This window comes from Amblyomma americanum, chromosome 9 (genome assembly GCF_052857255.1).
Source record: "Amblyomma americanum isolate KBUSLIRL-KWMA chromosome 9, ASM5285725v1, whole genome shotgun sequence".
NCBI classification, from domain to species: Eukaryota; Metazoa; Arthropoda; class Arachnida; order Ixodida; family Ixodidae; genus Amblyomma; species Amblyomma americanum.
The window spans coordinates 23,735,958-23,759,504 of NC_135505.1; the positions used below are offsets into that span (position 1 = coordinate 23,735,958).

At 48.9% G+C, this 23,547-nt stretch overlaps 1 protein-coding gene across 1 annotated transcript in view; it reads left to right on the forward strand.

The window, feature by feature from the left end:
- The first annotated feature begins 7,000 nt into the window (after positions 1-7,000).
- Positions 7,001-23,547, forward strand: part of LOC144105194 (dipeptidyl peptidase 1-like) — a 40,066-nt gene continuing 23,519 nt past the window's right edge. The window contains exon 1 of the mRNA XM_077638343.1: positions 7,001-7,220. Within this exon, the coding sequence (XP_077494469.1) occupies positions 7,061-7,220 (160 nt within the window). The 5' untranslated portion in view covers positions 7,001-7,060. The remainder of the gene's footprint in view (positions 7,221-23,547) is intronic.

The following is a 23,547-nucleotide window of genomic DNA, read 5'->3' on the forward strand; positions in this document are numbered from 1 at the left end:
AAAATCGCTCCCCTGTTCTCCCTTCGCCCAGCGGGGGTTGCCACGGGTGTATCACGAATGAAGAAGGGCTGATGGGTTACTTGTGACCCTCGGACAAAGCGCTTTCGGGCGCCAGGTCCATTTCACTTCCGACAAACGGAACTAGGATCCATTCTGACAAGTGCATACTCGAGTTTGCCTGTGCGGGACCAGTGATTTCGAGTCCGACGCGCGTACCGTACCTTGATTGCCCGCTCGGTCTCTATTATACGGCCCCATAGACACCGTGAGAGAGATCACAGCACCCCTGAAGGGAACTCGCCTTCCAGAGCGGTGTCACTGTTCACGTCATCGTGAGCGCACCGTGGCCCCTGAGCGCGCCGTGGCTCCTTGCTTGCTCCACGTCCACAAAGCAAGGTGATTGATTCTTTCGCTAGAGGAGGACCGCAATAAACAAATCTTTTGTGAACTAGAGCGCCTGTTCTGAGGAGCGCCTCTCTCTCCCTTGCGGAGGCTGTGCGCGCGCCGCATTGCTGCACAAGTGTGTATGTGTAGCCGTGGGGCATTAGGATCTTCGGTTATCTTGAATCTTGGACTCAAATCGTTTTTTCGCTGATCACACGCATGAAGCCACAAATTTTACTCGTGTTCATGAAGTTCGGACAAGAAAACTCTAGAATATGCAACCCTGCCAATGAGGCTGAACCATAGACAATGTTTAGTACATTCGAATCAGTGTGAAAGCAATACTTTTGGCTGCGTTGATGACTAATAGTGCTGCGGGACGGAGTGCTCGATCTAGGCCAGCTGCGGACACGCAAGAGACGACTTTCCTGTGGTTAGAACCACCTGAATAGTGCAAAATCGAGGGTGTAATAGATGCTCTAAAGACTGAAACAGCTCAATTGAAATTCGATAAGACTTATTCTAGACCAAGGACAGCACAGAATAGAAACAAAAGAAGACCACAAGAAAAAAGAGAAAACATCCACAGAAGATTTGATTTATAACGTTGCTCAAAGTGGACAGTGATTGGTAAAGTATTAGTCAAAACCATACAAAGTACTATAAGTAGAGCCCTATCAATTTAGCCTACGTTTAAATGCCCCTTTACGCCTAGCATGGGCCGTTGGGCGTACTAGATTCAGCCGTCCGATGTGTGAGATGATAGGAGTCGTGAGTCATGGTGAGCGTGGCGGAGTCATGAGATGGACGAGGGAGCTCAAATGAATGAGGAAAGATGAGCCGTGGCTCCTCAGACGAAATGAATGAGGACAGTTGGGCCGTGAGTAGAATTCAGAGTGAGTCCAAATGAGACGTGAGTCAAAATGGGTGAGTCCAGGTGAGTCGTGAGTCGAAATGCGTGAGTGCAGAGGAGTCGTGAGTCTATATGAGTCGTGAACCGACATGAGCAAGTGAGTCCAAATGAGTCACGAATTAGAATCAATGATTGAGCCCAGATTTGTGGGTCTGAGTGAGTTATGAGTCGTAGTGAGTGGTTCACCCTGGGTGATTAGTGAGTTTGAGTGAGCCAATTGAGTTGCTAGCCCAAGTGAGTTTGAGTTCATGAGTTCGATTGATCCCAGGCCTATGTGAGTGTGAGTACGAGTGAGCCTGTAGGTTGACCAAACTTTTTTGAGTGAGCACTTGTGATTTTGCCGAGGTATGCCTGCCAGTAACCGGAGTGCAAGTCCAATGAAGTAAAGAACTCAGCGCCCTGCAGGCAATCGAGGGCACCGTCTATACGAGGGAGAGGGTAAACGTCCTTGAGTGTAATCTTGTTCAGTCGACGCGGTAGTAGACGCAGAACCGGATGGAACCGTCTTTTTTCTTGTTCAGGACCATCGGCGATGCCCACGGGCTGTGCGACGTCTGTATCACGTGGCGCTTGAGCATGTCGGTCACCTGCCCGTCAATGATGCGGCGCTCAGCGGCTGACACACGGTACGGACGTGAGCAAAAGGGGCATGGTTGCTAGTGTCAATACAGTGGGTAACGGCGGTCGTGCGGGCCAAGGAAGGTTGCTTCTAAGCAAACGAAGCTTGAAAACGCTGCAGAACGGCGACAAGCTGGTCTCGTTGGGTAGACGTCAGGGTGGCGTCGAATGAACGGCGAAAAATGTCGACAGAAGACGGATTAGTGATGGGAAAAGGCGTAATGGCGCTGACGTGAAGGCCGGCCGTGCTATCGACGAGGGGGTATGCTGAGGCGAGATCGAGCAACGCAACATTACCAAGGGATTGGCCGCGGAGTAAAGTGGTATGGCAGGAGAATGGGCTGGCCATACAAATAGCGCTTGAGCCACGAATAATTCTGAGCACGGCATGAGGCATCAAAACAGATTTCTGGTCGGCGCATCGTAAAGAGGGCGTATAAGTGACACTTGCGTCGCAGAGAGCAGCACAAGAAAGAGGCACCAGCACTGAAGAGAAAGGCGGAACGTCTGTGTCCTCTGAGACAACCACAATAGCGGCAGCAGCACCGGGTACGCCCAAGGCAGCGTCAGTGAAAGGCGATAACTCAAGCTGAGGACGGGCGCAGTCAATAACGGCGTGATGTGTGGAGAGGAAGTCCCAACCAAGAATAACGTCGTGAGATGAGCGGGCGAGGACGATGAACTCTATTGTGTTGGGAACGTTCTCGGTAAGCAGGCGGGCGGTGCAGGGGGCTAACGGTCGAAATTCCTGAGCGTTGGCGGTGCGGAAAGAAACGGCAGGAAGAGGCGTCGTCACTTTTTTGAGTCTGGTACAGAGGGTGTGACTGAGAACGAATACGGCTGCGCCAGTGTCAATAAGTGTTTCGACGGCGACTCGCTCAATGAAGAAGGTATTATTGACAGACACAGAAACCGGTCTTGAGTGAGTCGCTGGCGCCGCAGTTCTTGCCTCCGGAACTGCGGCCGTTAGTTTTCCGCGTGGACGGCGGGTTGGCGGCGGAGGAACGGAGAACTGGAACGGCGGCCAGGAGACGGCGAGCGGTGGGAGAGCAGATGGTAACCAGGAGATGAATCCTGAGGCGGCGCATGTAAGGCAGGCGAGGATGACGGTGGCAGGTCGTACATCGGCTCACCCCTATAATCGTAAAGACGGTGGTCACGACTGCGACACAAACCAACCACGTGGCCAGCGACGCCACAGGCGTAGCATATAGGGCGGTTGTCTTGTGTGCGCCAGGGGTTGAGTATCGGCGGCTGTGATCAGGGGCGGTCAACCGGACAGTAACGTGCGGTTGCAGGTCGCTGGGGCTCTAACTACCGGGTAGGTGGCCTGTAAACAGGGGCAGCAGGTGAGGGCCGCGACCGCACCACGGCATCGGCTTACGTCAGCGGAGACGCGATAAGGGGTGGCTGAGGACGAGGTGGCAGGACTTCAGAGGCCTGCTCCTCGATGACACGCTGTCGGTTGGGAGTGAGCGACGGCGCAGGCGGAGGCGGGCAGGTAGAAAAAGATAGCTGGCGTGTGACTTCCTCACGTACAAACTGCTGGATGCGCTGGAGGAGCGACTGTTGTTCCAGAGCACCATCCCCTGGAAAAGCCAAGCTAGAAAGTGTGGCCTCCTGAAAGCCAGCACGCCGGGTATAAAGGCGCTGTTTGCGCAGCTCATCGAAGCTTTGGCAGTAGTCGATGACACCGGAGACAGTCTGGGGATCCTTGGCGATGAGCATCTGGAAGGCATCATCCTCAATGCCTTTCATAATATGTTTGATCTTGTCGACCTCGCTCACAGAAGGGTTGACACGCTTGCAGAGCTCGACATCTTCTATAAAACTGCTGAAGTTTTAAGCGGATTGCTGAGTCCGATTTCACAAGTGTTGCTCTGCGCGAAGCTTACGCACTGCGGAACGGACAAAGACTTCTGTGAGGCTGGTTCTGAGAGCTGCCCAGCTGGAGAGGTCAGCCTCGCGGTTTGGAAGCCAGAGATTGGATGCGTCGCTCAAACAAAATATAACATTGGTGAGCTTTAAGCTGTCGTCTCACTTATTGTATGCACTTACGCGATAGGAGGACAACCAATCCTCCACATCCGTATCACCTGTGCCGCTGAAGATGGCCGGGTCACGCCGTCGCGCGGCGCCGGAACAGAAGACAGCCAACGGAGGCGGTGAAGCGGTTTGGGAGACGGTCTTAGGCATTGCAGAGGCGGTAGGCAATGCGCGGTTGCGAAGCTTCAGGTCGGGGAGATCGTTGGAACCTCCACCCCTTGATATAAGCAGTGCAAAGCACTGTGTCGCGAACAACCAGCGGTACAGTCCAGGTACAGACAAGAGGCAGCGGTCAGTCCAGAGCACTCATGAGTGACGGAGCGTTCGGCGCTTGTCGTTCTTCCTCGTTAAGCGCAAGCCTGTGAAGATTCCATAGCCGAAGGCCAGTCTTACAAAAGAAAGGTAGAGAGAGAGAAGGAAAGAAAGAAAGAAGGAAAGATAGTAAGAAAAGAAGAAAGAAAGAAAGGAAGAAAGAAAGAAAGAAAGAAAGAAAGGAAGGAAGAAAGAGAGGAAGAAGTGCGGAAGCGAAAGACTCCGGATTAATTTCGGCCACCATGGGATATTTAACGCGCACTGACACCGCGTAGCACACGGGCGCTTTTATGTTTCGCCTCCATCCAAACGCGGCCGCCGTGGCAGGGTGCGAGCCCCGGGAACTCCGACTCAGTAGCCGAGCGCCATAACCACTGAGCCACCGCGGCGGGTAGCATTAAAACCTCTATTCTGAGAGTTCGCCACTGTTAGCCTGCTCGAAGCCTTTCTTCGTGACCTTGAGATTGCTGCCCCTCCAAACCGGCTAGTCCCCCATCCCCAATCCAAACCGGGAGGAGAGGAAGGAGACCCTGCTTGGCTGCCATGACTTACAGGCCCAACAAGCCTTAGTCGGGTGCGCTCGGGCGGCGGCCACTGCCACTGGGGTCCAAAACTAGGGACCTCCACTTAGTGCTTGTTAGGACCGGTCCCTTACGGGCTGATCCAAGCATGCCTCATGTCTCCTGCATATCCAATAAATGTTTTCACCACCACCACCACCTCCAAACATGGGGTCCGAAGCCCCACCAGATATAGCACCTGCCATCGCAGGGCAGTGGCGCATCGCTTAACCGCTGCACCACGGCGCCATGAGTGGTATGAGGACTCCGAGCGATCTATGAATTTAAAATAGAGAATGGCCAATTGTGCATATATAGATATTAACCCATAAACGCTAACTCATCACGCCCTTAAGGCGGAGCATGAATCTGATTTCCCCTATCTTTATCTGAAGTCTACTTTAAAACCCGAGTCTCGAACCGAGGCCGAAATGAAAACCGAAATGCTGGCGCACAAGTTTTTGGTTGTTGGGGAAAGGAAATTGCGCAGTATCTGTCTCACCTCTCGGTGGACACCTGAACCGCGCCGTAAGGGAAGGGATCAAGGAGGGACTCAGGAAAGAAAGGAAGAAAGAGGGGCAACAGTGGAGAGCACCGGAATAATTTCGACCACTTGGGGATCTTTAAAGTCCACTGACATCACACAGAAAACGGGTGCCTTAGCGTCTTGCCTCCATAAAAACGCAGCCGCCGCGGTTGGGTTCCAAACCCGGGGACTCCGGCTCAGTAGCCGAGCGCGCTAACCACTGAGCCACCGCGGCGGATAAACCTAATCCGCCTTTTTCTCAAGGCCGCGTTGCTCATGCGCGCCTCTTCTCCTCCTGCTCCAGTGGTTTAAAATGAAGCCGCGTGCTCTTACAGCGCATGCGCAGCTTATGTTAGAGACAGGCGCATGCGACAGATGGCGGCAGCTGTCAAGCACAACTTTCCATTTCGCAGGCGCAGCTGGCTCCTCGTTGAATAAGATCGCGCCTGCGTATCCCACATGCTTTTGTCTTAAACCAGTAGCAAACGAATTTTTGCCACTCCCAGAAGGCGCCACATCTTGTGAAAAAGCCACTATAATAATTCGGGCGCTACTTTTTTAAAGCCAATTTTCTCAGCAAGAAATGCGATTAAATTTTGCTCACAGATAATCATCACTAATTCAAGAAACAACTGAGTCCATTTTGACTGAGGACAAAAATTAGCTGCAGTTGTACTCAGTGTCCTTTCAATATGAGTAAATTTATAGAGAAACAGTTTCAAATACTGACCGTCAAGACATCGCTTTTCATCATTTAAGTTTCTAAAGGCATTCGAATCATTCACAACTTTCTTCGTTTGTGTTACGCTGCAAGTATTCGAAAAAAAGAAAGCTGACTCCGAGACGTTAGCTCTCGCTTACGCGGTACCAAATGTCTCACAAACTGCGTTTCCACGTAACCATTCGCAACTTTCTCCACCTATGTGCTGCAGCATTCATTGTTTGGGATATTGAAAGGTAGCCTCGTAGACAATTGCTACAGAAAACACGGGCTGTTACCAGCTTTTCTGTGAGCCTAATTGTTCCGATTATTTTCGCGAAGAATTTGAGCCGCCGCGGTGGCTCAGTGGGTATGGTGCCCTGCTGCTGACCCGAAAGACGCGGGTTGGAACCGGGCCACGGCGGTCGAAATTCGATGGAGGTGAAATTCTAGAGGCCCGTGTACTGTGCGATGTCAGTGCAGGTTAAAGAACCCCAGGTGGTTGAAATTTCCGGACCCCTCCACTACGGCATCCCTCATAGCCTTACTCGCTTTGGGACGTTAAACCCCAATAAACAAAATTTTTCTGAAGTTTTGCGGCGCTGTCCCCACATATTTCCGGCAAGCGTACGACAATCATCGTGATCGTATCGACTAAGCGCGTGACAGTTTCGTCCCCCTCAAAAGCGCTTGCATGTGACGCTGCGATTGCAGCCTGCTGGAGGCGGTAACCTGTCCACCGCTGGCCACTTGACGTTGAAGAGTTCTCTGTGTTCTCGCGAATGCTTCCACTTTCGAGTGTTTTCAAGTCACATGTGCGGGCAATTGTAATCGAATGCCCGCCTATCAGCGAGGCTGCGTTCTAGCTAGCTGCACCCCTTGTGACGCCCAGCGGCGGCTGCGTCGTGATAAGAATGCCGGCAGATAAGTGCCAGCCGACTCCGGAAAAGCAGGCGGCAGCGGCGACAGGCGCGTCAGTGGTCCGTAGCAGACGAGGGAAAATGCGGTCCGTCTGCTTGGCTCTCATCGTGTGCGGCTTAGGCCTGGCCGCAGCCGACACTCCGGCCAACTGCACCTACGAGGAGACCCGGGGATGGTGGACCTTCACCGAGGGGCCCCGCACGGGCGACAGGAGCATCGACTGCAACAACTGGACGCCAGGTAAGCGAAGGCCCGCGCGAGAGTGTCTGGCCGTCCGGGCCCAAATGCCATATTTTTGGAACACTACAATTGCGAAGATATGAAAAAAAAAATGTTAGGTGCGCTTTGATCAGAAAATAGCTCTTCATCCTTTACAGCGTCAGCTGTTATAACATGCATCGACCCAGTCGTCGTGGCTGTTGTCTGCATGAAATGGCGTCATCACATGTCAAGGTCACATAATTCATTGTCTAGCCAGCAAGATGGTAATGAGGGAAGCTAAGGCATAAATGGGTGACGAATGACGTCATCAGGTGGCCAAGTCATGTGATCTGTCGTCTTGTCCCTCCAGGGCATTGGTTCTGGTATGTGAGGGATTACATCGTCCCCCTTAGACGACATCCCGTTTTTTTATTTATTTGATATGCAAATGAGTTTCTAGACACTGTATGAAGAAATCGACGCGAGCGAACGTCAGTCTCTTCGACGCCGACGAAATGAATAATAGCACGAAATTCTGCGACGCTGTTATTGAGCTCGCCGTTCTTCGGAAGTGTGTTCGAGGGGAATAATATCAGGCTATTTTCTTGCTTCCGTCGTATGCCAAGTTTACCTTCAACTCTGGAACGCGACGAACAACGCCGAGTGTGCAGTAATTGGCATCGACCAGGTGGTGCGGAAACATCCCGGATGCAATGCATCTCGAAACATCCCGGATGCAATGTATAGGTCGGCGGACGCCATAGTCATGCATCTACGGCGTGGTTTCTTCTCGCCATTACGTCCACACCTTGAGGGCAAGAAACGTACTTCTCTCTTATGTATTCATACAGGTGTCAGCTACTTCTACCTCAGTAATCTTTCTAGAGCGAAATAATTTACGGCAAATGTATCCAAAAACAGCGGTGACGAAACGATGGTGAGCTACCAACCACATTAGCATCCCAAAGCAGAAGGAAAAAACTAGCTCTCCCTTTGGTCAGCCAACACGACCGCCTGACAGCACGGAGAGACAACGCGATCGATCGCTGCCTTTCCCACCGCATTCTCTGGTTCGCAAATTCCCAGTGCGATAGTTTGCCTGCTGTCTCCGGACAGTGTCCCACCTGCTGAACATCGCTGTCACTGCCCCGGAGTTTCTAGGGGCACGGCGAGGGCCGTCAAACGATTTGCACGCTGTCGCTTCCATTCAGCGAGTTCTTCTCGAGGGAGCTCTTCCCTGTGGCGAGGCATTCGTGTCGGCTCACGCAGCAGAAAGCGGCCATCTAAAAATGAATCGGAAAAAGCGGAGACCTCCTGTCTGGCATCAGACTGCGTTCGCGGTCCCTGCCACGTGCAGATATGGCACGGGAAATGGGAGGGCAGAAGAGAGACGACTGAAAGGAAGAGGGTAGATTAGATGCGCGTCGCAGCTCTGATCCCTCGCGCAGCGGCACGGCGTCTCGCATACTTCGCAAAACGTTGGCGGCCTCAGAAAGAGGCGCTAGCGCATGTCTGTCTCTCTGTTACTGCCAGGAAGAAAGAAAGGAAAGTGCACAGGCCTACCCACTGGCTCAAGCCGAGCCACAATCGCTACCACGTGCAGATAGTAGAAGAGTAGCGCATCAGTGGCCAGCACCCCGTCCTACGGGAAAACGCCGTTTTGCGATGTAGACGAGATGCAGTGGCACTGCTGCCTCCGTTTGGGGGCGTAGATTGGTTCTGCACCACTAACAAATGTATGCAAACAAAAGTCGGATAGGGTGTACGTGCCTTGGGATCCTTTTTTTTTGTTTATGCACGGAATTTCGGCCATGAATGGGCTACAACTGCAACGTTTGCACATATAGTAGAGCCTACCGAACTAGACATAAGAGTTGTCATTGAGAATCATATGTAGCAAAAAATGTGCACCAATATATCTTACATCGCTTGCGTAGGATGGGGTCATTCGCGAGTAGTTAAACAATATTTTTGAGGAAAGGGAAGGGCGTAGTAACCGACTTTTGGTAAACAATGGCGCCGTGGGGGAAGGGATGAAAGAGGAAGTGAAAGAAGGAAGAGAGACAGAGGCGCAATAGTTTAGGGCTATGAATTAATGCTGACCACCTGGGATTCTTTAACGTACGCTGGTGTCGCACAGCCCACGGGAGTCTTAGCATTTCGCATCCATCGAAATGCGACCGCTGCGGCCGGGATTTAGTACGTGGCAGTGACAGTGGCCCAGCAGGGCCACTGTCACTGGCGCAGTAACAAACTGCTCGATGGACACCTCAAACGCTCCCTTAGGGAAGGAAGGTAGGTGGGAGAGAAATAAATAAATAAAGAAAGAAAGAAACAAAGAAAGAAAGAAGAAAGAAAGAAAGAGGTGCCGTAGTGGAGGGTTCCGGAATATTTTTGACCACCTGAGGATCTGACATCTAGCAGCACATGGGTCCCTTTGGCGTTACGCCTCCATCGAAAGGCCGCCGCCACGGCAGAGTTGAAATCCGGGCACTCCGGCTCAGTAGCCGAGCGATAGGTGAAAGAAAATGCGCACAATAGAGTTTTTGAACGACGTTACACAAGCGACTGCCGCGAAAGAGGAGGAGGAGGTTACCAATAAAGGAAAACCGCGGTAACTGCCTCTTCTCACCGGGTGCTAAACACGGAGCGGCGAGGGCTGCTGGCTACCTCTGCCCTATACCGCCTGCGTTACTCCGGGCCGCGTAATGCGCATTGATGCGGCGGTATCTCGTTTGCAGAAGATGGTCCTGCCATGAAAGAGAAAGGCGGATGGACGCAATGCTGGTGAGATAGCTGCCAGAGCGCTCGGACAGACTGAGAAACGTGGGAGAGATAGGCTTCGCGAACAAAAGACCCGGCTTGTGTTGAGATAGGCTGAAGCGTACATGTCACATGATTCTCTGAACGGCGGCCGTTTGCTGTAACTCTTCAAAATGGTTTTCTCATTTCACAGTCCTCAGATTAACTTCGGTCCGTTGTTAACAACTACCGAGTACAGACTTTGTCAAAAGTAAGCAGCCCAGGAGGTTTTGTTCTGATGCGGCGAGAACGAGGGCACCTCTCAAGTCCGAAAGGTTCGAAATGCTGACGGTGTGGAACAAGCTACTCAGCATGGTCGAGAAGTAACTTCCTTGACCTCTGTGCTTTTGACAAAGCGCGTTCGTATTGGATCAGCCCGTCAAACCCTGCAACAGTTTCTGACCGTTATAGTATTTTAGAATTCCTCAACGTATGCGCGCTGCGGCGTCAAATATGTATCCAATACCTTGTGAAGAATGTAAATAGATGCATTCTTGAATTGAGGTAGGCACAAAAGTCGCTACCAGCGCGAAAAACCACTTTCCGTCGTGCGTGCGCTTCCAGAGCTATTTCCAGTACATGTACAGGAAATAAAGAACAGAAGACCCAGTGAGGAACTTGTTGCTATTTGGTGTGCCACATCAAGCGCACAGGAACCCGCAAGACATAACAGCAAGAAGTGGGCGCTAGGGTTTCTTGTATACTTTCTTCCAACGTGTTTGCCCTAGCCGATGTAAGAGGACTGCTACAACGCTCGTGAGTATACATTGACGACGATGTCGCGCCTTGTTTAGAATTATTGCAGTCGTGAAGAGAGCGCGGTCATTCTCATCGCCACGAGTATCGAGTGCATATGTTGCAGGCCACGTATTCTCGCCCGAATAATTTTCTTTGGAAGCCTTCCTCCGTCTTTGCGCCACCCCAGTGCCGTCGCCGCCCGTGATAATGTGCTCAACACTTATTAGTCAGCAATGAAGAAAAAAAGCTTCTCTCTTTCAGGAGGGTGGCATTGCCGAAGTCTCGGTACTATTTTCAAACAACGAGGCACCCCGAAAGGACACTGCAATCGTCTTACAGAATCCCGGCGTGAAAAACAGGTGTAAAACGACTTATGCCCAAAGCAGCGTGAAAGCTGCCAAAATATCTATGAAGACACCTAAGTGACGTTAAGACGCTTTAGTGTTAGCGTCTAACGCTGTTATAAACTACAGCTCAGACATGGTGGGCATCTCTGAACAAGCTAGGGGACGCCGACGAGAGCAGTGCGAGAGCATTTGACAAACCTTTGTAAGCCTGGTGCACGCAGACACAAGTAGAATGCTTGCTGTCACCGTTCCCTTGGAGAAATTCGGACGAATACCCGAGCAGCTGGTGCTCAGAACCATCCATTTTTGCGCAATAATTGGTGTAGTCTTAGAGGCGCAAACCCGCCATTGTTAACATGTTAACAATATTTCCCCGAAAGTTACACTGCATGCCCTGTTAAGAGCGAACGGCCTTACAAAATGGGATCAATATTCTAACTATTGTGACACTGAATATGTATGACATTAATCGGTGTTTTTGTTACGGAGTATGAATTACAACAAAAGTAGAATCCGCAGCTAAGGTAAGTGGTTGTTTGCCTGTTTTTCTGTGCTTAAACCAAACCTTAACAACCGAGAAAAAAATTAGCCTGCAAATTTAATACAGCATATTATATGTGGCAATCTTTGTTCTTTTATGTACAAGAATTTAAAACCATCATAAGGTAGTGTTTGTACAATAAGAAAATGCATGTGAAGATCACCAAGACTATATATGGCTTATGGGGGTTGAACGACCCTAGCCACTCCGGCTATTAGGGGCGCCGTAGTGAAGGGCTCCGGAAATTTCGACCACCGAGGGTTCTTTAACTTGCACTGACATCGCACAGTACACGGGCCTCTAGAATTTCGCCTTTATCGAAATGCGACCGGCATTGAACCCGCGTCTTTCGGGCCAGCAGCCGAGCGCCATAACCACGGAGCCACCGCGGGGGCTTGAAGTTACAAAGAATTCCTTAACATCCTTGGCCAGCATATGCAGACAGTTTTCCTTCTGTACGCATGAAGAAAAAACAGAAAATCCGTAAAACGATGGATAGGCTCCGATGTGACAGCTAAAATGCACGAGACTAAAACAGACTGTTTGGCAAGTTATTCCAGATAAGGATCGAGAGACACTTTTTAAATGCAAAGCCTACAGTTATCGTTTAGACAAAAAGTGCAAAAGTGCATGAAGGCAGCTTTGAAAATTTACTGAGCTTGTTTTCTCGATGCACAAATGCTCTGTGAAAAAAAAAGCTGACCTTCGTGGGATAAACGACCTTGAAATGTTAAAATGATTTAATACGAGAGATGAATCACATTGGCACTTAGTTCTCAGGCAAAGCGATAGTCAATGCTTTTAAAGATAATATTGTTAGTGGTACGGGGCATGTGACAGTAAGTAACAATCTACAAGCTTTTTACGATAGGAGCTCCGCTTTCCTTGATGCTGAGAGCGAAGCAGGAGATGTGATAGAAACCTAAATAACAGCAGCGCAACAGCAACTACGCTTGGTCCTCCAGTGTGGGTATGTGCTATTTGCTGTTGTGACCAGAACAACACTCTCGGCTTTTATGAGACGCAAGTGAACACTTTAAAACATGTTATTTTCTTCCTGCAGCCCTGCGTATCTTATATATAAAATTTGTCTTAATCAAGCGAGTACTTCCGCACCAACTGCAAGTCCTGGTCCAAATGTAAATCCCGGTCTTGGTTCAAAGGAGTCTTGTGCTCGTGAATTGTTTCAACAGTGGCTCTTGGGCCAGAATAAGATGGCTGAGGATGTGGCAGTACTTCGTATAATAAAAACTATCACAGAAAAAAAAATGTGGCCAACTAGGGGACCTGGTTCACAGAAACAATAAAGCTCTCGGCACGTGTGGATCTTAAAGGTCCGCTGAAGCCCTTGGCAGCAAAAATAACTTAATTGCAGAAGTAAACCGACAATTTCTGTTTTTATTAATTCAGACATAGACATAGGCAGACACTGCATTATGTCGCAAATTTCGAAGTGACGCTTTTTTTTTTCTAAAAAAACTTGAAATCACGTTCAAGTCTGCCAGCACAGTTATCACTTCGTAAGCTTGGCAAATAACGAGCAGTCATTTTGTATTTTCAAGATTGTATACGAAGGAAACAGCTAAATGTGATAAATTATTACGAACTGCAAAGCACCAAAACATCTCTGCCAAATAATTACTCGCGAAATAGGCTTAGGAAGCGTAGGCTTTATGAAGCGACAGCGATACTCCTCCCGTTCTTCAAGGTCATGTCGGTATGAAAAACGACCTTGGAAGGCAGCGGAGCCCAAAATAGACGTAATAAAATAAAAAAAGAAAACAAGAGTAACATGAAATAAGGAAATGAAATAAAATAGAACTGAAAACAAAAATAAAATAAAATAAAAATAAAACAAACACAGTAAAGTAATTTATTAACATGCATAAGTAAATACAGATAAGAATTGCACAAATTAATGTCTCAAGAATTGCAGAAAAGCAGCTTTCGCTCTGCATTAATGTTCGACAGAATTGCGACGAATGAGTCGTTCTTGTCTGTGTAAACCTTGAATAGCGCAATAACAATGTCTAAGATTACAAATGATATAGGCCCATTTGAAGCTCTTCTTAATAATAATAATAATAATAATAATAATAATAATAATAATAATAATAATAATTGGTTTTTGGGGAAAGGAAAAGGCGCAGTATCTGTCTCATATATCGTTGGACACCTGAACCGCGCCGTGAGGGAAGGAATAAAGGAGGGAGTGAAAGAAGAAAGGAAGAAAGAGGTGCTGTAGTGGAGGGCTCCGGAATAATTTCGACCACCTGGGGATCTTTAACGTGCACTGACATCGCACAGCACACGGGCGCCTTAGCGGCTCTTCTTAGGGGCAATCTTCTTTTCCTCTTATCAAGAACAACACTCACCACCCAAATTTTTTATATTTGCGTGCTGCATCTTTCGTTCACAACATATTTCTTTATCGTTCCAGACCTAATCCCCAAACGGACACCTTTTTTTTAAGTGGTACCTAAGTGGTGATTTAGTACCCGTGGCGCCATCTGTCGGCAAAGCAAACAAGTGCTTTCTCAGAAATAACGCAACAAGCTGGACTAGTAATGATCCAGATATGACAGTCGGCTTATGACCAGCTAGCTGGTCCAAATCCACCGGGGGCTAATCTTGCAGGAATTAGCTGGATCGTAATTCTTGCGGTGAAGTAATGCCACGTGTTAGTTGCCGGCGTAATATAAATCATTTGCCACAATTTGCAACAATTTATGAATTGGCTGGCGCGCGTTCATACTTTTCCGTCATTACTGCTGGATCAGCTTCGATTAAATACGGCGTTGCTAATCGCGGAGTGGTGGGCCTTTCGTGTCACTTGAAACAATGCGAACGAAAGGATACAGAACTGTTTTTATTCAAGTCTTTTCACATGCAAGCGACGAAATTGTGTTATTTGCCCGAATCTCCGAATCAGAACCTTCCATGGAGACAACGTAACCGCGCTTTGGGACAGGTTCAAAGGTGTTTGCACTTGCTGCTTCCAGGAATTTGTTCCACGTGAAATAAAGAGAACAGCGAAAACGAATTCACTTCGTGAGAAAAATAAAGCGCTTAAGACGACAGAAAGCCTCTTGAATCGCATATCAGAATGCACAAGCAACATTAAACCTTCTTAAGGGCACATTAAATGGCAACATTTAATAAGTGTTTGTCGAATTCTATTCGCGCCTCGCCTAAACCAGTCCAGTGTAAGAAAAACAAACCATATCAGCAAATAGTGAACGATGGCAATTTTGTCGTCTAAACGTTAACTACTTCTGCAAGCATAGCAGGCGGCGGCAAAAAGTTAGGAAGAAGTTTCCGGGGACAATGCGGCCGCGGTTGGCACAGGGCAAGGTTAAGTGGAGATAGGTGGGAGAGGCCTATGCCCTGCCGTGGGCGTAGTAATGCTGATGGTGATGACTACTGCGGAGCATTTCAATTCATGTTTGTAACTGGCAACGCAAATTAATTTTAACTGTTTCACCATTGTCCGATGTCAACTTGATACTTGTAGATGTCTCGGGCATAGTTTCAATGCTCCTTTACCTAAAGATAAGTATACCTCCAGACGCGCAACTACGCCGCTCATTTTTCTTCGCCAATACGAAGAAATGCAGTCCCAGTCCCTTTTAAATATTTTCTGTACATGGTTACCCTCTACAACTCTTCATTCGTACTGGTAAACAGCACCAGCGCCGAATAAGGGCGTCCTTACACTCATAAGTGACTATCGCTTTGATAATGCTGCCTTAGAGAAACATACTTCGTAAAGAGCGGGCACTCCCGTAGGGCCCTGCGGCCGAGCTACTGCACTGCCGCCAGCGCTCCGAGCGGGTGGTCAGACCGCTAATTTCGTCCTCCGAGATTTTAGACGCGTGCTTTAGCTCTGTTTCAGTTTCGGTTTCGATAGCAGTGTTTTCGATTCTGGTTTACGTTTGGCTATTAACATATTCAACTACATCGTCCAAGTGAACCACAAGGGCTTTAATATTTCATTTCTAAGCATGCCATACATATAGAGATTATAAACTCTCGGATCGAAGCCCTTTATTCGAAATACCACCTAGCTTCTCAAAGTAGGCAAGCTGAATTAGCTCATGCAGGTTAGAATAATGCAATCAAAGCTGTTCTTTAATTTTGTGTCGTCATTTAGCCCCCTCTTTCAGTTGCAGATATACAAGGGAGTTTATTTTTAAACTGATACAAAGAGTTTATTTTTTCTTGTTTACAATTTGAACTGTACAGAAAAAATGCTGGATCACACACATTTTATAAAATACATCAGAATACAAAAGCAACAGGAAATAATTTATGGTAAAGCGAATAAAATCATGTCACGAACAAAAATATTGCACATGCGCTCTGCGGGTTTGTCATCTAAAACATCATCCGTGCGAACAACAGAACTGCAGTTGTCAACAGCTAGACACAAGTAGCGTGTTAAAGAGGTACGTATATCGCGCTGGATTCCTGCACGTCAGTAGCTTTGAGCAATAGGCATAGGTTCATAGGCTGTTGAGAAATACGAGTACAACATATTCAATACACCATAGCAACAATATAGCTAGCAAGCTTGCACTCTTCGTAACAGGCGATTATTGCGATTTTGGTCAAGGTGTACACACCACACAAAAAAATCCCCATTTGGGCTGCACGTTCTTGCTCTAAAACAAGACAAATATGGACAAATGGCAAAAAACAATTGGTAAATCGTCTCTTCGAAAAAGGCTGCAGTTGCCTTCGAGAACAATAAAGAAATACAACTTTCTGCAAGCATTGTCCCACATGTACAGAATTAAGTCCGTATCTTTACTAATCATCGAACCTAGCAAAGGGAAGGAAAGATGCAATGAATGATCAGCGCAATAATGACCATAGCGACGGATATATATAAGCGAACCCTGTGTTCTATTGGCAGCGATTTAAATTTGTCCAGCTGTCTGCCAGACACTGATTTCTTGAAGCGAATGCTATCTAAGTTTCTATTTATGAAGCGTACATGCCAGAAAAGGCAAATTCTGCAGAACATCCTCAGAAACCTTTCACGGCACTGCAGGGAGCAAAAAGGAAAATCGCAAACATTTGCCATGAGCTCATACAGTGTGCCACAGACGTGGCGTACATGGGATGTTTCCTCAATTACAGACAAGAGTCGAGTCTACAGTTCCTGTATAAATGCAAAAGCTGCTTGAGAAGGAACTGTCAAGTTATCAAAAAACCTACCCGGAATATGGCAGGCTCTGAGAATGGTGAAATACTGGTGCGGTTTGTTTAGGCCACAATTCTCATCTTTGAGCACTTCGGAGCATGTGCATTCTTCTGTATTTCTAAGAAATTGCCTAATTAGATATCCACGACACGACAAGCGCACACTGAAAATGACCTTGAGCGAGCTGACAACGGCAGTATCCTGTGGGCTGAACAATAGGAATAGCTGTCTTCTTCAGCGAAGTCATCCCGGGGTCCATGAAGTCATCTGCGGTGAAATGGTCCCCGCAGATGCGGTACGTGGCGTACCGCTGGGTCGGCAACATTTCTAACAGGTCGCCCCTTTTGGCACACTGGATCCAAGCCTTCCACCTGAAACAATTATGACGCAGTATAACCTGTAATTATTCGGTTGACTGGCTGACTAAAAAAAAAAACATGCGCATAGTAGCCGGTTCTAACAATAGATTAGCAGCACTGTTTTATATTTTCTTTAAAGTACACAGAAAAGGCGTCAATAACCTGCTGTCACGAGGAATGCGGAAGAACTTCGTTCCCGGCTTCCTTTGACTTTGCCCATTGTTCCCACACCCAGTAGCTCCCGTAATTTAACCCGCTCCGTGGCATATCAGTGTGGGCTTGTGTACAGACTGTAAATATTGTTGCAGTCATCAAATGACAGAGTAATATGTCGCAGCAAAAAAGATAGAAAATAAAAATAAACTCGTTGATGACAGTTATTTGTAATATGGTTGCAGGCAAGCATGTTAACATATCGTTCATGAAAAATTCTATTTAGCTTCAATCCTTTGCGGAAGCGAGCTGCCGTAAACTGATTTTGTGTCTATAAAGCAGTGACTGTTGTCAATTGTTCTCTCTATGGTTTTCTTACAGACCGTACCTATATACGATACGGGCCAGTGATAAGCTTTCATTTTACAGGTATCGCACACTGTCGTAATGATTGTGTAGATCGCAGTATCCGCAACGATTTTCTTATACCCCTTTACGTGGGCACTTTCGATTGTGATCGAGCCCTCGACCGGGATACGACTTTCAGTCGCGATGGAAAATGATCGTTGACATAGCGGTCCAAGGATCGGGAGTAAGAACAACCCTAGCGCAAGAGATGTCACCAAGTGGGTCTGAAACAACCAACAAAATTTGCCAAGTTGGCAGAAAAAGTCCGTTTATATTACTTTTTCTAGAAAAAAAAATTCAATTTGGCTTTATGGCTAAACAAACGTACCCATCAATGCCGATCACCTGAAATTCTCTGAAATACATCACGTCGGCGGAAATTGACACAGATATAAGAAACGTAAGAGTGGCAGATCGGGCTAGTTGGTAATTTTCCATAATGCGATACAGCGCGAATAAAGACGGGGACGAAGCGAGACAAGACACCACAGCGCTGACTTCAGTTGAAGTCAGCGCTGTGGTGTCTTGTCTCGCTTCGTCCCCGTCTTTATTCGCGCTGTATCGCAATAAGAAACGTATTAGCATTTGTGGTACTGAAGTCTAAAACAACCTTTTTTGTTTATATTTTAGGCTTCTCTTTTTTTCTGTTCATTTCCTAGCACTCTATGACACCTAAAAAGCACACAGTAAGTTTCGAACGCAATCGGGCAGCTCGATTGCGATGCTCCGATGGCAGTCAACTACACCTGATCGCGGCTCAAACGCAATCGGGCAGCTTGATTCCGATGCTCTCATGTCAGCCAACTATTCCTAAACGCGGCTCAAATGATATCTGGGCATATTGAGGCCCGGTTAGGATCTGACCGAACACGATCAAAACTGCCCGCTTCCCATGTGACGAAGGTATTTTCACGTGGTCGATTTCAAATGTGCATTACGCTGCTCGACCCACGCCATATAAAAGGTTTGCGTTACGACACGGGTGGACCATCGATAAATTCAGAGTTTTAAACCGAACGTGCTGCGAGTGACTTTTCGCAAATTACGCTTACGAAGTAATGCACATGCTCTTCCTGAAAAGACAACCAACGGATGACACACGGCTCATATTATATGCTCCACGTGCAAAATACGTTCACGCAGCGTAACAAACGACTTCCTACAATTTTCTTAGCTCAAGAAACATCTAAATTAATCCTGCGGGCAAAAGGAAACAACTTACCGGAAAAACGAGGCGACGCGTTGAATAGCGCGGTGAGGTGGGCGTAACCAGCGGCACATGACCGGAGCAGCACAAACTTTCATATGGAAATTGAACGCTTGGATATAACCCTGTGGACGTGTGATAAGCTGTCGACCTTTGAAGTAGAGTGGAAGCAAACATGGGCGGCCTGGAGGATGGCCATTCCCTTTTTTGCTCGGCCGCGAAACGGCCTGAGTGTCCGCTTTTTACGAAGTATGTTTCTCTATGATGCTTCTGCAATTTACTGGCGTACTTTATAGTCAACATCATTATACAAAATTATTGAGTGGTAACAGGGCGCTTTCGCGTGCGTAGCATGGTTTTTGAAAAGTTTTTCAACTGTCACCCAATAAATGTCATTCATCTATTCCTTTGCCAGTATTCTAGGCAAACCACGCCATGTGGACGTTATATTGCCACGGGCCGTTGCGGAAACCTGAGAAGGCAACCGGGAGATGGGCCAGGCCGCCCTGAACTAGAGGCTTGGCGAGGGGCGAAGCGGTCGGCACTCAATTCACGCGCACTCCACACGATCCTCTACTTTTTCGTCGCCGATCTGCCCCGAGCAGTCAGCTGAATGAATAGGTGGAACGCATGACAATATATTTAGGCTTCAAAAAACAATTTCACTTTTTTGACGCTCGAAACTCATTGAAAAACTTACACGGATTACCCTTCCTTCTTCATTACTAATTAGGTTGACGAGTTTCTCCCTATCCGGTCACATATTCTGAATATCGACACATACCATTGTCAAGATATCGTGGGCGGCTGTGGTGTTGGTTGGCGCCGAAGTTACAATTAATCGGGCCAACCTGCCCACCACTGCACTCTCCGTAAGTTCGCAGGGGGAGGAGCGACAAACTTGTCCACCCCGCGTGCGAAAGATTGTGATTCGACTGCTGACCGGCAATAGGGGCCACGCCTGATTAGTCGTTGACCGGAGGCATGAGGCGTAGGCAAGTTCCGTAGCGAATTAATTTAATTAGGCAAACAAAAACCAAGTATTACAATATGCCCGACAAGGTAGCGCCGTACACTGACGTGACGCAAATAACACAAGCACCAATTGAACACATTAACACAACAATTAACACAAAGAAAGAGAAACATCAGGGCGATTGCTATACAAAAATGTTACGAGACGGAAATACAGTACAAAGGATTACAACGAGAAACACAGAAAACAAAAATACAAAGATAAAAGACTTGAAGTGAGTGGTGAGAAACGATGGCTTAGCTGCGGAGTGGCAAGGTCCGGTCGCAGGGAGCGTCGGGCTGCGGTTGCTCGTCGCGGGGCTGAGGGGATTTGCAGACACGGGCGAACTTGGGCCTCGCGTCTTCGGGACCACCGTCGCCGCGCTCTACGCGTCAGATCTCCGCCTAGGCTCCTTGCCGACCACTTCCCTGGCTGACCTCACTCACGACCGCACGCACCGAAATCTCCAGACCAACTGCCAGCGCGCGGCGTTCCCGTCGCCCCCTTCGCATGGCAAAGAATTAAAAAAAAAGGGAAAAAACTCTTCAGGAGCCACGCACAGAGGAATTTAGCTCCCAAAAAGAAAAAAAAGAACAGATGAAGGAATGTGGAAAGAATTCGGCACAATGCCTTAATCCCACAAGGAGTCATTGGGGGCCGCGAAATGTGCCGGGGCATTCAATCCGCTTCTGCTGTTCCCAACACGTGCAAGCGCTTGCCACCTGTATGGCAACAATGCTAGGAGGGGGGGGGGGGGGGGAGTAGTTTTGAGTGACCCCTCCAGCGCTGTGGTGAGAATGCCGTTCCCCCGCGGGGGAGGGGGAAAAAGTCGTCGACGCCGCTCCGCGACATGTTTCTGGGAAACAAAGGTCAAAGCTGGACAGGGCAGGCATGAACTTTGTTACACAACCCACACGAAAAGAATGATATTCTCAATAACATTCACAAACAAAACACAAATTTCGTGCATGCACACATGCTCCTGGCGGACAGGCCACCTCAGATGAGAGACGCGCACATCACTGCCACCAGCGCGCACCACCTCGTCGTATCACCAGTTTTCCACGAAGGCTCACAGGATAGCGCACCGACACACGCCTCACGCACTGCCACACCTCACGCAGTCACGTCCCAGTTAGTCAAAACAGTTCGACACTGCACATTCGGTCGTAACAGCCCAACACTGAAACACGACCACACGCAAACATCTTGCACTGCATAACATTTCAAAACACTACCAACAATGCACAAAATAAAAATAAAAAGAAATTTCTAGCTAAGGGTGAAGCTGGGCCGTCGCAACGCGTTTAGTTCGCCTATGGCTATTCACACCCGGCTGAGGTAGTCTGCGCCGACGTTATCTTTTCCCTTAATGCTCTCGACCCCGAGGTCGTACTCCTGTAATAGCAGCGCCCAGCGAAGCAGGCGTGAATTCATAAACTGAGCCTCGTTCAGATATTTCAGTGGCTGATGATCTGTCTGGACGGTGAATCGTTTGCCGTAGAGGTAGAAATTGAAGCGCTTGATAGCCCATACAATGGTCAAGCACACCTTCTCAACTGCTGCGTACGCCTTCTCTCTGGGAAGTAGCTTGCAACTCGCGTACGCGGCGGGATGCATAAGTCCGTCCTTTTCCTGCAACAGTACTGCCCCATCCCCTTGATCTGAGGCGTCGGTACGGAGTACAAATGGCTTGCTGAAATCCGCAACCTGTAGGATGGGGGCCTCTGAGAGCAGTTGTTTCAGGCTGTTAAAGGCTTGTTCTTCGTTATCCCCCCACCTCACGCTGTTTGGTGCGAGTTTTTTGGTCAGGTCTGTCAGAGGTGCGGCAACAGTTGCGTAACTCGGGATGAATTCACGATAGTATCCCGCTAAGCCCAAAAAGGCTCGTACTTGGCGTTTGGTTATCGGTCGTGGGGCTTGGCGGATCCTGTCCAGTGTTGATTCCATCGGGCCAAGGGTCCCCTTTCCAATCGTGTGACCGAGAAAACACAGTTGATCGACGCCGAATTCGCATTTCTTCGGGTGTATGGTCATCCCGGCTTCCCGGATTCGCGTGAGAACCTGCTCCAGTGCCTTGACATGGTCCTCCCACGACTCGCTCGCTACGAGCAGCTCGTCGTAGTAATTATAGACGTTGTCTATCCCGTCTAGGAGCTTCCTCATCAGTTTAGCAAAGACGGCTGGGGCGGTCTTGATGCCGAAAGGCATGTTCCTGAATTGGTAAAGGCCACTGGGAGCCGAAAACGCCGTCTTTTCCCTTGAGTGATCGTCCAGGGGGACCTGCCAATAGCCCTTCGCGAGGTCCATCTTAGAGAAGAACTTTTTGCCTCCCACCTCCGCGATGAGGCAGTCAGCGCGGGGGATCGGTTCGGCGTCGGCGACCAGTACCTCATTTAATCTCCTGAAATCTACGCAAAAGCGGTTCGAACCGTCGGGCTTCTTTATGAGGACTGTTGGGGCACTATACGGTGAGCGTGACTTCTCGATCACGCCCATCCGCAGCATCGCGGCAACCTCCCTCTCAACTTCCTGACGCACTGCGAACGGAAGCGGGTACTGCTTGACCTGGATGGGCTTGTTGGTGGTAGTGGTCAAGTTGCACACGGCCCACGTGGTGTATCCGGGCCGATCGGAAAACAGCTCCTTATGTCGAGAAATGAGGGACCGCAGCTCCTGTGCCTGTGGTGGGGGCAGTTTCTCGGACGCAGCGACATCGCGGTGGTCGGCTTGTTCCCCGAGAGGCCACACCAGCGCCCCATCGTCTATATTGGAGGCTACCGCCACCGGCACGTGAGAGTCGGTTTAAGGGGCCCGGCTGAAGTATTTCTTCAGCATATTGACATGGAATGTTTTTGGGTTGCCCTCAACATCTACCACGTAGTCGACTTCTCCCTTTTTCCCTTTAACCACATAGGGGCCCTTCCATTTCATCGTGAGCTCATTGTGCTCGGTGGGGAGCAGTAAGAGCACCTGGTCTCCAACCTGTAATGCCCTCGATTTAGACCCGGGGTCGTAATACCGCTGGTATCGCTCACCTGCCTCTTCTAGAGCCTCATGTGCCATCTGACAGGTCGTTTCGAGCCTCTCTCGCAGGTCAATCACATACTGGTAGGCCGTCTTGGTCTCCTCTTCCAGTTTGTCCCCCGCCCACAATTTCTTCAGTATAGTGAGGTTGCCTCGCACGTTCCGCCCGTACAAAAGCTGGAACGGGGAGAACCCAGCGCTTGCCTGGGGGACCTCCCTGTAGGCGAACAAAAGCGGCTCGATGAACCGATCCCACTCCTTGGGCTGTTCTGTGCACATGCGGCGGAGCATCTTCTTGAGCGTCCCGTTGAGCCTTTCCACGAGGCCGTTGGCCATCGGGTGGTAGGGCGAGGTGGTCTGCAGGCGAAGAGACAGCAGACGGTCCACTTCTGCCATGAGTTCCGAGGTGAAATTCGACCCTCGGTCGCTCACCATCTCCTCCGGAACACCCACTCGGGCGAAAATTTGTAAGACAGCCTCGGCCACCCGCTCGGTCTCGATGCTGGGCAGGGCGACGGCCTCTGGGAACCGGGTCGCATAGTCGACTAGCGTCATGATGT